At 43.7% G+C, this 13,661-nt stretch overlaps 1 protein-coding gene across 1 annotated transcript in view; it reads left to right on the top strand.

The window, feature by feature from the left end:
• The window catches only part of washc4 (WASH complex subunit 4), a 159,910-nt gene that overhangs the window by 19,974 nt on the left and 126,275 nt on the right, over positions 1-13,661 (top strand). The window contains exons 3-5 of the mRNA XM_078235144.1: positions 6,025-6,078; positions 8,393-8,458; positions 8,597-8,642. Coding sequence (XP_078091270.1) covers positions 6,025-6,078; positions 8,393-8,458; positions 8,597-8,642 — 166 coding nt within the window. The remainder of the gene's footprint in view (positions 1-6,024; positions 6,079-8,392; positions 8,459-8,596; positions 8,643-13,661) is intronic.

Below are 13,661 nucleotides of genomic sequence, written 5' to 3'. Positions count from 1 at the left end.
AGTGGGGTCAAACGGTTGTGTTCTAGCACTGACACGCTTTCGCATATTCTTTTTTAGCTGTTATATAGCTTCAAACATCTACCTAGGGTGTCTACTTATACCAGAACTGATGGAAAGTTGCTCGGCCTTGCTTGCCTGAGATACAAGACAAAGGTGCCCAAGTCGTCATCAGATGACTGCTCTAGCCTGACAATTGCACACTCAGGGAATGTTTTCAGCAGCAGTTGGACAGACTCTTTCATGCTTCCATGGAATTTGATTTAACCATCAGCATCAGGAAGACATGGTTGCTGTCATCCATCAAAATTGACAATGTGACACTGGATGTTGTTTATGGCTTCACATACCCAAGCTCCACTATCAGCAATCTGTCACTTGACACTGAAAGCAACTCGTGCTTCGCAAAAGCGGTTATGTCCAAACTGGGTAAGAGTGTATGGAACAACAGCACCCTGACTGAGAACAGCAAATTGAGTCTACAAAGCCTGTATCCTCAGTATATTCCTCTATAGTGGTGAGACCTAGACAACAGATATAAGGCAGGAGAAAGGACTGAACAATTGACATCTTCACTGTCTCCGACATGTCCTGCTAAGAGATGCTGAGGATAAGATGCCATTAAGATAAGGAGATGAGGATAAGGAATGTGCCATTTCCATTAGTATACTCTCATTGTTAAGTCAATGATGTTTGCGATGGATTGGCCACAGTCATCAGATAGATGACAGCTGTGTGCCCAAGGACCATCTGTATGACGAACTGGTCACTGGATCAAGGTTTCTTGGACGTCCAGCCACGTCCGGTGATGCTTACCACAGTTGACCGCCATGGTGCTAACCATTGTCTTAAGAGGCAGAAGGCTGCAATTTTCCATTATTTTATCTATTTTCATGCATTTTCTTTGTGCCTTTGTTCAATTTTTCAGTTCTCCACTATATTTCTTTGTTCAACCAAGTTCTGTGTTGTCACTGATTGTAAGCTGCCTTTTTACATTTCATTTTAATTTTGATACCTTTAATCAACAATAGAGCTCTAGTTTGGATTCCGCTTCTTTTGTGCCTGTGGAAATTTGCCCAGTCCGTCTCTGAGCTATTTTCTCTTTGAAGGTCTCTGCCTATTTACTGTCTTAGCACCAGTCTTCAATTGCAATCCACTTTGTGGGCCAAATCTTCAGTTTACTGTAATTAGCGATCCTCTAGTTGAGTATTTTCACATTTAATATTTGTTTTTTTTTCTTAACTAATTCATGTCTTAGCACATTTGGAAAGCATTGGCAGAGGCAAAGAACAGAGCAGGGATAATTGCAAGGGGTACAATTTTAAGTGCACATTACTGATCAAAGGCAAAATACTGCGGATGCTGGAATCTGAAACAATAACAGAAAATCTCAGCAGGTCTGGCAGCATCTGTGGAGAGAGAATAGAGCCAACATTTCGAGTCTGGATGACCCTTCATCAGAGCTGGTTAAATTGATTACTGATCAACTTGTTTTCGGTATCATTTTTTTGAACCTTTTTGTGGTTGAGTTTTACATTCCAGTAATGTGAAACTGGAAGTTAGGGTTGCTTTAGTTATTTTGGAACCACTTGATCTGACTTCGAGTTATGAGAGTTTGGAGTATTTTGAGGTCTATGAAAACCTGGTACTAAAGTAAGTTTCTAAACCATTGGACAACTGAGGTGATGAATCAGCCAGTAGGTTACACCAAAGCTGAGGGGTCTATGTGGTTAATGCTTTGGTTATTTGGAATCTAAGGAGCTACCTCAAATGTCCCAGTCACTTTTTTCAACTAAGTTAATGTTGGGCCAGGGAAGAGTTGAAAATCTGTAGAGAAGTCTACTTTCAGCCAGGATTTGCAGCCACCTTTTCAGAGAGCTGATCATGATGCTCAGACTTTTGTTATAGGTAAGCACAGGAAAGCTTGTGACAGTTTGAATCATCTTGTATGCCGTTTGAGACAGTTTGTTTACTTTTGGTTGTATCGGGATAAATGCGCAATATTTCTAGGCTGGTTAAACATTATGATGCCACTTGCAGCCTGAGAGGAGCCTGTTGAATGTGAAACTGACAGGGCTACTTTCTGATCTGATGCACTGAATGTGCTGGTGATGGGGCCAATCTTTGTGCAAAGTAGTGCAATATGGGCCATCCAAGATTGATGCATGATGGGGCAGCATAGACAATGTCAATTAAAAGTCAGTTTGAAATATTTACATTGAAGGGGAAATGTCTATTTAGGGGAAGTGATGGCGTAGTGGTATTGACACTGGACTAATAATCCAGAGACCCAGGGAAAACTGCCATCCTTGCCTAGTCTGGCCAACATGGGATTGAGGGTGATTTAGTGGTTTGGATCAGGAATTGGCTAGCTGTAAGAAAACAGAGGGTGGTGGTTGATGGGAAATATTCACCCTGGAGTTCAGTTACTAGTGGTGTACCGCAAGGATCTGTTTTGGGGCCACTGCTGTTTGTCATTTTTATTAATGACCTGGATGAGGGCGTGGAAGGATGGATTAGTAAATTTGCAGGTGACACTAAAGTCGGTGGAGTTGTAGACAGTGCGGAGGGAAGTGGCAGGTTACAGAGGGTCATAGATAAGCTGCAGAGCTGGGCTGAGGGGTGGCAAATGGAGTTTAATGCGGAAAAGTGTGAGGTGATTCACTTTGGAAGGAGTAACAGGAATACAGAGTACTGGGCTAATGGTAAGATACTTGGTAGTGTGGATGAACAGAGGGATATGGGTGTCCATGTGCATCGGTCCCTGAAAGTTGGCACCCAGGTTGATAGGGTTGTTAAGAAGGCATACGGTGTGTTAGCTTTTATTGGTAGAGGGATTGAGTTTCGGAGCCAGGAGGTCATGCTGCAACTGTACAAAACTCTGGTGCGGCCGCATTTGGGGTAGTGCGTACAGTTCTGGTCGCCGTATTATAGGAAAGATGTGGAAGTGTTGGAAAGGGTGCAAAGGAGATTTACCAGGATGTTGCCGGGTATGGTGGGAAAATCGTATGAGGAAAGGCTGAGGGGCTTGAGGTTGTTTTCGTTAGAGAGAAGAAGGTTAAGAGGTGACTTAATAGAGGCATACAAGATGATCAGAGGATTAGGTAGGGTGGACAGAGAGAGCCTTTTTCCTCGGATGGTGATGGCTAGCACGAGGGAACATAGCTTTAAATTGAGGGGTGAGAGATATAGGACAGATGTTAGAGGTAGGTTCTTTACTCAGAGAGTAGTAAGGGCGTGGAATGCCCTGCCTGCAGCAGTAGTGGACTCGTCAACATTAAGAGCATTCAAATGGTTATTGGATAAACATATGGATGATATTGGAATAGTGTAGGTTAAAGGGGCTTTAGATTGGTTCCACTGGTCGGCGCAACATCGAGGGCCGAAGGGCCTGTACTGCGCTGTTCTGTTCTATGTTCTAACATGTGACTCCAGACCCACAGCAGTTTGTGTGACTCTTAACTGCCCTCTGAAATGGCCAAGTGAAACACTCCAGTCAAGATACAGTTAGGAATAGACCACAAATGCTGGCCTTGCCAACGATGACCACATCCCATGAAAGAACAAAATAAAAACAAAGTCTTCTACAGCTAGTGGGTAACAAGGTTGTGACTAGCTGTACTATCAAAGAGAACAAGACAGTCATTTTACACATTGTGTGTGCAGTTCTGGTCGCCATACTATAAAAAGGAATATGGAGACACTGGAGAGGGTGCAGAGAAGATTTACAAGGCTGAGTCCAGAAATCTGAGACTTTACATAGAAAAGCATTGTCAGGCGAGGCCTCTTCTCTCGGGAGACGGGGGGGGGGCTGGAGGCAGACTGATGAATGGTGATCTAAATGGAATGTTTAGAATTCTGAAAGATTTTATCAGAATGGATGCAGAGTAATCAGTTTCTCTTGTGGGAAAGAACATAACGAGGGGCCATCAATAAAAATAGTAACCAAGAAATCCACTAGAAGGGATAGAACGTAGAGCTAGCTGCTGTATTTTGGTATGTGTTCACAAACACACTGAAAAGCTGCGACCTTCAAAAAATCTTTGTGTTAGCATGTGAGTGAATAGATTACTGAATTTGTGCATGTGTAGGTGGGTAACGGTAGATGAGGTAAGTGGGTAAGGGGGTCGGTAGCTAAGATAGGTGATAAGTGGGTCGGGTGGTAGGCATTTGATACGGTGCAACATCAGAGTTACTACACAAACTAAAAGCCTATGGTGTATGGGGAAACACAAAGATGTGCAGGTTAGGTTGATTGGCCATGCTAAAAAAAACAAATTGCCCTTAGTGTCTTGAGATATGTAGGTTAGAGGGATTAGTGGATAAATATGTAGGGATATGGGGGTAGGACCTGGGTGGGATTGTGGTCGGTGCAGACTCGATGGGCCGAATGGCCTCTTTTTGTACTGTAGAGTTTCTGTGATTTCTATGATTACAGCGCAGTACAGGCCCTTCGGCCCTCGATGTTGCGCCGACCTGTGAAACCAATCTAAAGCCCATCTAATCTACACTATTCCAATATCATCCATATGTTTATCCAATGACCCTTTAAATGCCCTTAATGTTGGCGAGTCCACTACTGCTGCAGGCAGGGCATTCCACGCCCTTACTACTCTCTGAGTAAAGAACCTACCTCTGACATCTGTCCTATATCTATCACCCCTCAATTTAAAGCTATGTCCCCTCGTGCTAGCCATCACCATCCGAGGAAAAAGGCTCTCTCTGTCCACCCTATCTAATCCTCTGATCATCTTGTATGCCTCTATTAAATCACCTCTTAACCTTCTCTCTAATGAAAACAGCCTCAAGTCCCTCAGCCTTTCCTCATACGACCTTCCCACCATACCAGGCAACATCCTGGTAAATCTCCTCTGCACCCTTTCCAATGCTTCCACATCCTTCCTATAATGCGGCGACCAGAACTGTACGCAATACTCCAAGTGCGGCTGCAACATAACCTCATGGCTCCGAAACTCAATCCCTCTACCAATAAAAGCTCACACACCGTATGCCTTCTTAACCCTATCAACCTGGGTGCCAACTTTCAGGGATCTATGCAAATGGACACCGAGATCTCTCTGCTCATCCACACTACCAAGATATCCTCAGAGGGGTGAGAACGTGGAACTCACTACCAGAGGGAGGAGTTTGGAGTGAACGATACAGATACATTCAAAGGGATATGAGATACACGTGAGGGAGAACATAAGAACATAAGAAATAGGAGCAGGAGTAGGCCATTTGGCCCTTCGAGCCTGCCCCGCCATTCAACAAGAAGGGAATAGAGTGTTACCATAGTAAATTTAGAGAAGATGGGAAGAGGTATGAGTGGAGAATAAACACCAGCATAGACTGCTTAGGCTGAGTGGCATGTTTCTGTGCTGTATATCCTGTGTAAAATTCCATCTAAATATTGCAGTTGCTGCCTTTCCTGAGAGGGGACTTTATTTGTTCAGGACCATTCGTCATAGCAAGTGGAGTTGTTCATTGGCTGAAATTCAAACAAGTCTGGCAGTTTATATTCTAAATTGAATTTGATTTTAAAAGAAGCAAAAGAGAAAACTATTGGTAAAAATGACTGAAACTTGGATTGTCATAAAAACTGAATTGGTTTCCTAATGGCTTGTAGGGAGGGAAACCTGTCTCAATCTAGATTTTTTTATGACTTCTGTACTCTACCAACTCTTAACTGTCCTTTGCCATACACTGTAGTGGTTCAAAATAGCTGCTCACTGTCTGTTGTACATGTAGGTATTGGGCAGAGGTATAGGTAAGACTTGCTATGGCTGAATGCTGTCAATACCTGCTTGGAACCTTGGGTGACTGGCACCATATAAACGTATCCCAGCAAGGGAATTACTGCCTTGACAGGATAGGAAAAAGTAGCCACGAGGAAACTAGAATGTTCGTGTTGTGCAATGTTGACTCTTACAGCATGATTAAGTCATCTACATCATTGTCACATCAAATAAACATGTTAAACTCTTCTGGTTAAATAATTTTTAAACATGTTTTTCTTTTATTTAGCTTTTGCCGTATGAACAATCCTCATTACTGGAACTTATTAAAACTGAAAACAAAGTAAGTAACTTGAAACCAGTCTGCATTGGGACTGGGTGGGGGAGGGAGGTGTGAGGTGAGGCGGGGAGAGGGATGGGGTTGATTTGATTTATTATTGTCACGTATTGGTCTACAGTGAAAAGTATCGTTTCTTACGTGCTATGCAGACAAAGCATACCGTACATAGAAAATGAAAGGAGAGGATGCAGAAGTGTTACTGTCAAAGCTAGGGTGTAGAGAAAGATCAACTTGATGTGAGGTGGGTCCATTCAAAAGTCTGATGGCAGAGGGAAGAAGCTGTTCTTGACTCGGTTGGTACGTATCCTCAGACTTTTGTATCTCTTTCTTGGTGGAAGAGATTATGTTCAGGGTGTGTGGGGTCCTTAATTTTGCTGGCTGCTTTTCCAAGGCAGCAGGAAGTGTAGACAGAGTCAATGGATGGGAGACTGGTTTGCATGATGGACTGAGCTTGATTCATGACACTTGTAGTTTCTTGCAGTCTTGGACAGAGGAGGAACCATACCAAGCTGTGATACAACTAGAAAGAATGCTTCCTGTGTTTTATCTGTAAAAGTTGTTGAGAGTTGTAGCGGACATGCCAAATTTCCTTAGCCTCCTAAGAAAGTAGAGACGTTGGTGGGCATTCTTAACTATAGTGTTGGAGAGCAGGTTGTTGGTGATCTGCATATCTAGAAACTTGAGGCGGGGCAGGGAGTTGTGGGGGTTGGGTCAGAGCCAAGCGGTGTTGGGTTGGGCAGGGTGGCGCAGGGTTTGGCTGGGTTAGAATCCCTACAGTGCAGAAGGAGCGTGCACCGACAACACTCCCACCCAGGCCCTATCCCCGTCATCTCTACTAACCCCCTGGTACTAAGGGGCAATTTAGCATGGCCAATCCATCTAACCTGCACATCTCTGGACTGTGGGAGGAAAGCGGAGCACCCGGAAGAAACCCACCCATACACGTGGAGAACGTGCAAACTCCACAGACATTTACCCAAGCTGGGAATTAAACTTGGGTCCCTGGTGCTGTGAGACAGCAGTGCTAGCCACTGTGCCACCATGCGGCCCTTGTTGGGGCTGGGTGGCACTGGGTTGAGTTGAGGCAGTAACAGTTTTAAAACACCAGGTTAAAGTCCAACAGGTTTATTTGGTAGCAAATATCATAAGCTTTCGGAGCGCTGCTCCTTCGTCAGATGGAGTGGAAATGTGCTCAAACAGGGCACAGAGACACAGACACAAAATCAAGTTACAGAATACTGATTAGATTATGTCACATTCTGTCACCCCCACAGCTTGCCCCCTGGACTTGCTGGCTGTCCTGTCTGGAGACAATACACATCTCTTTAACCTGTGCTTAATGCTCCTTCCTCCACTCACATTGTCTGTATCTTTAAGAACTGGGTGGCTGTCGAGATTTGCATTCTAATCAGTATTCTGTAACTTGATTTTGTGTCTCTATGCCCTGTTTGAGAGCAAATATCCACTCCATCTGACGAAGGAGCAGCGCTCCGAAAGCTAATGGTATTTGCTACCAAATAAACCTGTTGGACTTTAACCTGGTGTTGTTAAAACTGTTACTGTGTTTACCCCAGTCCAACGCCGGCATCTCCACATCATGAGTTGAGGCAACATGGAGTTGGGTTGGAGTGAGGTTGGGTTGGGAGGGGCAGCAGGGGGTTTGGATTGGGGCAGTGTGGGTGTGGCGCGGGGGTGGGGTGGATTGGAATGGAGTGGCATGGGATTCGGTTGGGGCAGCATGTGGCGGGGGTGCCACTCTGTAGGCTCAGGGTGGGAACAGATTGGAGAATTGGGGAGACAGCATGGAGTTGTGGGGGGAGGATATGAGAGGAAGGAAAGCGATTGGAGCAGCAGGAGAGGGAGATTTAAAATAAGGATCTTAGCAATAAAGGGTTTTATATAGTTATAGAATTAACAATTTGGCAAAAAGGTAATATTTCTAATATTGGGATTGAGATGTGGCAATGTTTTCTATTGAAACCTGGAGAGCAGCTGTTACAGACATTCAATAAATCTATAACTGGCTGGTGCATCATGCAAACAAATTGAAGTTTGTGTGTTGTTAAATGGTTCAGTTTTGCTCAGTTTCTGTAACTTTGAAGAGTAGATTTGTACAAAGTATTTCTGTGGAATGTTTCTACTCAAAATCAAGATGGTGACTTTTGTGTTGGATTCAAATGTGCTGATGCCAAATTTAAATGTTTAGCAATCAAAATGGACAACTGTCAAATATCTAACATTGAGTTAGTAGTTCCTGCATGTAGATAGTGGCTATGATTGGAATGATTGCTAATTAAGTGGAAACAATCTTTTGTAGGTCCTGAATAAAGTGATTACAGTTTATGCTGCTCTTTGCTGTGAAGTGAAAAAGTTGAAATATGAGGTAAGAGAACTTATCACGTTTCGTTTCCCCTCAATGCAGCTTTGTTTAAAATTAGTTTGTTGCGGCAGAGATGTATTTTAGCAAAATCCATTATATCAGATATTTTTAAAGTATATTAATGACTTTTGTGTCTTTCAGGCTGAAACAAAATTTTATAATGGACTTCTCTTCTATGGAGAAGGAGGTTAGTCATGCTCTTCTTGAAATCTGTCCATTTGCATCCTCAGCAGGAGGGTGCACCTATGCAGAATGTGGTAGAGAGGGAAGGGAGTGAACAGATGTTGTGATGTAACATAGAGTCAGTATTGAGTTCCTGTGGATAGATTTTAATTTGCTATGGCGGAAACTCAACAATAAAACCTCAAAGGTGGTAATGTCTGGATCATGCGCAACTATTAAATATCTAGCATATTGAGTTTGTTGCTGCATGTGGATAGTGCTATGATTTGAATGGTTAATCAGAGTAGAAATTTGAAGATAGAGATGATCTATGTGGTAAAAGCACCGTGCAGGAGGGAGGGCTTCAGATTCATGAAATATTGTGACTGATTTTGCTGCAGGAGGCACCCATTCAAAATACCCAACAGGACCAGTGCCCTCACAAGGAGGTTCACTAATGTAAATTAAACTTGCAGGGGGGTGAGAACTGACGTGTAGAAGTAGGAGAGGAATAAGGTGTACAAAGGGAGTGTGATGGATAGTATTTGAGAAAGAGGGAGTACGATATTTGATAGGAGCAGACTAAGAAGGAATATGAGGAGAACAAAGACAAATTTAGAATGTGCATGTATTAGGTTGGTGAGACACTAGCACAAATATCCTTGTGAGAATATGGTGCAGCGGCAAATACTGAAACATTGCTTAAACTTAGTATTCAAAGATGACAACTATTGGGAAGAAAGGAATAAAGGAAGCCCCTCCCGTAACCCTCATTTATCCTGCTAATCCCCGATACTAAGGTCAATTTAGCATGGCCAATCAACCTAACCCGCGCATCTTTGGAAAGAGAGGATGTCATTGGGGAAAGGGCAGAATTCATTTAGTAAGAGTTAAGAAACAAGAAGTCATGATTGGGCCCCTGGGTGTGTTGTATATGTCTTCAAATTGAGAGAGAAAGGAGCAAATCTGCCAGAAAATCACAGATGTGCAAGAATTACAGCATAGTGATATTGATCCAAGGAACAATTGGGATAGCAGAATAAAGGGTAAGGAGAGGGAGGATTTATTTAACTGGTATGTTCTCAGTCTAACTTTGAAGTCGGCAATACTGGATGTGGTGCTGGGGAATGAAGTGGGCTTAGTGGATCAAGCCATTTTCAGAGGAACACTTGAGCATGATGATGGTTATGTCATAAGCTTTAGATTAGTAAAGAAGAAGAAGTTGTTAGAAGGTATTCTGAGCGACAGGATCTACTGGCATTCAGAGAAGCAAGGACTGATTAGGGACAGTAAGCATGGCTTTGTGAGTGGAAAATCATATCTCATGAATTTGATTGAGTTTTTTTAATGGGTAACCAAGAAGGTAGATGCGGGCAGTGCAGAGGTTTGTTTTTCAAACTGGAGGCTTATGACCAGCGGTGTGCCTCAGGGATCGGTGCTGGGTCCACTGTTATTTGTCATTTATATTAATGATTTGGATGAGAATTTAGGAGGCATGATAAATTTGCAGATGACACCAAGATTGGTGGCACAGTGGACATTGAAGAAGGTTATCTAAGATTGCAATGTGATCTTGATCAATTGGACCAGTGGGCTGACGAATGGCAGATGGCGTTTAATTTAGATAAATGCAAGGTGATGCATTTTGGTCAATCGAACCAGGGTAGGACTTACTCAGTCAATGGTAGGGCATTGGGGAGAGTTATAGAACAAAGAGATCAAGGGGTACAGGTTCATAGCTCCTTGAAAGTGGAGTCACAGGTGGACAGAGTGGTGAAGAAGGCATTCGGCATGCTTGGTTTCATTGGTCAGAACATTGAATACAGGAGTTGGGACATCTTGTTAAAATTGTACAAGACATTGGTGAGGCCAGATTTGGAATACTGTGTAAAGTTCTGGTCATGCTATTGTAGAAAGGATATTATTAAACTAGAAAGTGCAGAAAAGATTTACTAAGATGCTACTGGGACTTGATGGTTTGATTTATAAGGAGAGGCTGAATAGACTGGGACCTTTTTCCATGGAGCGTAAGAGGCTTAGGGGTGATCTTATAGAGGTCTATAAAATAATGAGGGGCATAGATCAGCTAGATAGTCAACATCTTTTCCCAAAGTTAGGGGCAATTAAAACTGGAGGGCATAGGTTTAAGGTGAGAGGGCAGAGACATAAAAGGGTCCAGAGGGCAAATTTTGTCACAGAGGGTTGTGTGTGCCTGGAACAAGCTGCCAGAGGTAGTAGTAGAGGCGGGTACAATTTTATCTTTTAAAAAGCATTTAGACCGTTATATGGGTATAGAGGGTTATGGGCCAAATGCGGGCAATTGGGACGCACTTAGCAGGGGGTGGCATGGACAAGTTGGGCTGAAGGGCCTGTTTCCATGCTGTAAACCTCTATGACTCTATGAACAAGAAACAATCTGCAGTAAAGTTTCTTTAAATTGGGAGAGAGCTAACTTCAATGGATCTAGCCAGGAGTTAGCTGGGAGGCAGCGGTGAAAGCAGACCTGAAAGGAACCCAGGTGTGGTCTCACCAGTGCCCTATACAACTGAAGCCCAACCTCCCTGTAAGAGGAATTTTCTGAGTTGTCCCGCTGGGGTGTCTTAATAGAACATAGAACAGTACAGCACAGAACAGGCCCTTCGGCCCACGATGTTGTGCCGAGCTTTATCTGAAACCAAGATCAAACTATCCCACTCCCTATCATCCTGGTGTGCTCCATGTGCCTATCCAATAACCGCTTAAATGTTCCTAAAGTGTCTGACTCCACTATCACTGCAGGCAGTCCATTCCACACCCCAACCACTCTCTGCGTAAAGAACCTACCTCTGATATCCTTCCTATATCTCCCACCACGAACCTTATAGTTATGCCCCCTTGTAATAGCTCCATCCACCCGAGGAAATAGTCTTTGAACGTTCACTCGATCTATCCCCTTCATCATCTTATAAACCTCTATTAAGTCTCCCCTCAGCCTCCTCCGCCCCAGAGAGAACAGCCCTAGCTCCCTCAACCTTTCCTCATAAGACCTACCCTCCAAACCAGGCAGCATCCTGGTAAATCTCCTCTGCACTCTTTCCAGCGCTTTCACATCCTTCTTATAGTGAGGTGACCAGAACTGCACACAATATTCCAAATGTGGTCTCACCAAGGTCCTGTACAGTTGCAGCATAACCCCACGGCTCTTAAACTCCAACCCCCTGTTGATAAAAGCTAACACACTATAGGCCTTCTTCACAGCTCTATCCACTTGAGTGGCAACCTTTAGAGATCTGTGGATGTGGACCCCAAGATCTCTCTGTTCCTCCACAGTCTTCAGAACCCAACCTTTGACCCTGTAATCCACATTTAAATTAGTCCTACCAAAATGAATCACTTCACATTTATCAGGGTTAAACTCCATTAGCCATATTTCAGCTCAGCTTTGCATCCTATCTATGTCTCTTTGCAGCCTACAACAGCCCTCCACCTCATCCACTACTCCACCAATCTTGGTGTCATCAGCAAATTTACTGATCCACCCTTCAGCCCCCTCCTCTAAGTCATTAATAAAAATCACAAAGAGCAGAGGACCCAGCACTGATCCCTGTGGCACTCCACTAGCAACCTGCCTCCAGTCCGAAGATTTTCCATCCACCGCCACCCTCTATCTTCGATCAGATAGCCAGTTACCTATCCACTATGCCACCTGTCTTGTACTCGGTTGATCTCACACAACCAATACATAGGCTACGAAAGACAGCATGTAGTTAAAGAATGCAAAGGAGTTTTATTTGCTAATGCGTGCATCAGGAGAAAGATACAGTCAATGAGTGTTGACTATCCTCTCTGCCTTAACATTACAGACATAGAATTGATATACTGTCCTCAACCGTTCAATATCCCACCCACCCTGTCTCTCAAACTGGAGGGTTCAATTACAATATTGCACAGGCAATTACACCTTCGGCCATAATGTTCCATTTAGGATCTTCATTTAGGAACTCGCCCATCTCTTGTGGATCCGCACAAGATTTCTCGAGGAATTAAGGGCTATGGGGCTATGGGGAATTAAGGGCTATGGGGAGAGAGCGGGTAAATGGAGTTGAAATCAACCATGATTGAATGGTGGAGTGGACTCGATGGGCCGAATGGCCTTACTTCCGCTCCTATGTCTTATGGTCTTATGGTCTTATAGATGACCTTGTTGATCCTTAAGAGGCCCTACTCTCTCCCTTGTTACTCTTTTTGCCCTTTATGTATTTGTAGAAGCTCTTTGGATTCTCCTTTGCCTTGTCTGCGAAAACAATTTTGTGTCCCCTTTTTGCCCTCCTGATTTCGCTCTCAACTCTACTCCTACACCCCCTATACTCTTCAACAGATTCACTTGATCCCAGCTGCCTATGCATGTCATGTGCCTCTTTCTTCTTGACCAGGGCCTCAATGTCCTGAGTCATCCAGGATTCCCAACTTCTGCCAGCCTTGCCCTTCACTCTAAGAGGAATGTGTTTACCCTGAACCCTGGTTAACACACTTTTGAAAGCCTCCCACTTACCAGACGTCCCTTTTCCTTCCCACAGACTCCCCCAATTAACTTTTGAAAGTTCCTGCCTGATACCAGCAAAATTGGCCTTGTCCCAATTTAGAATATTAACTTTTGGGACAGACCTATCATTCTCCATAGCTATCTTAAAACTAATAGAATTATGGTCACTGGTCCCAAAGTGATCCCTCACTAACACTTCTGTCACCTGCCCTTCCTTATTTCCCAAGAGGAGGTCAAGTTTTGCCCCCTCTCTAGTCAGGCTATCCACATACTGAATGAGAAATTCCTCCTGAATACACTCAACAAATTTCTCTCCATCCAACCCTCTAATACTATGGCTGTCCCAGGCAATGTTGGGAAAATTAAAATCTCCGACTATTACCACCCTATTTTTCTTGGAGCTATCTGTAATCTCCTTACATATTTGCTCCTCAATTTCCCGCTGACTATTTGGGGGCCTATAGTACCCCTATCAAAGTGATTTCCCCCTTATTTCTCAGTTCTACCCATATAGACTCAGTG

The sequence above is a fragment of the Mustelus asterias genome, chromosome 19 (genome assembly GCF_964213995.1).
Source record: "Mustelus asterias chromosome 19, sMusAst1.hap1.1, whole genome shotgun sequence".
NCBI classification, from domain to species: domain Eukaryota; kingdom Metazoa; phylum Chordata; class Chondrichthyes; order Carcharhiniformes; family Triakidae; genus Mustelus; species Mustelus asterias.
Note: the sequence above shows the minus strand (reverse complement) of the source record. Positions and strands in the feature narration are given on the sequence as shown.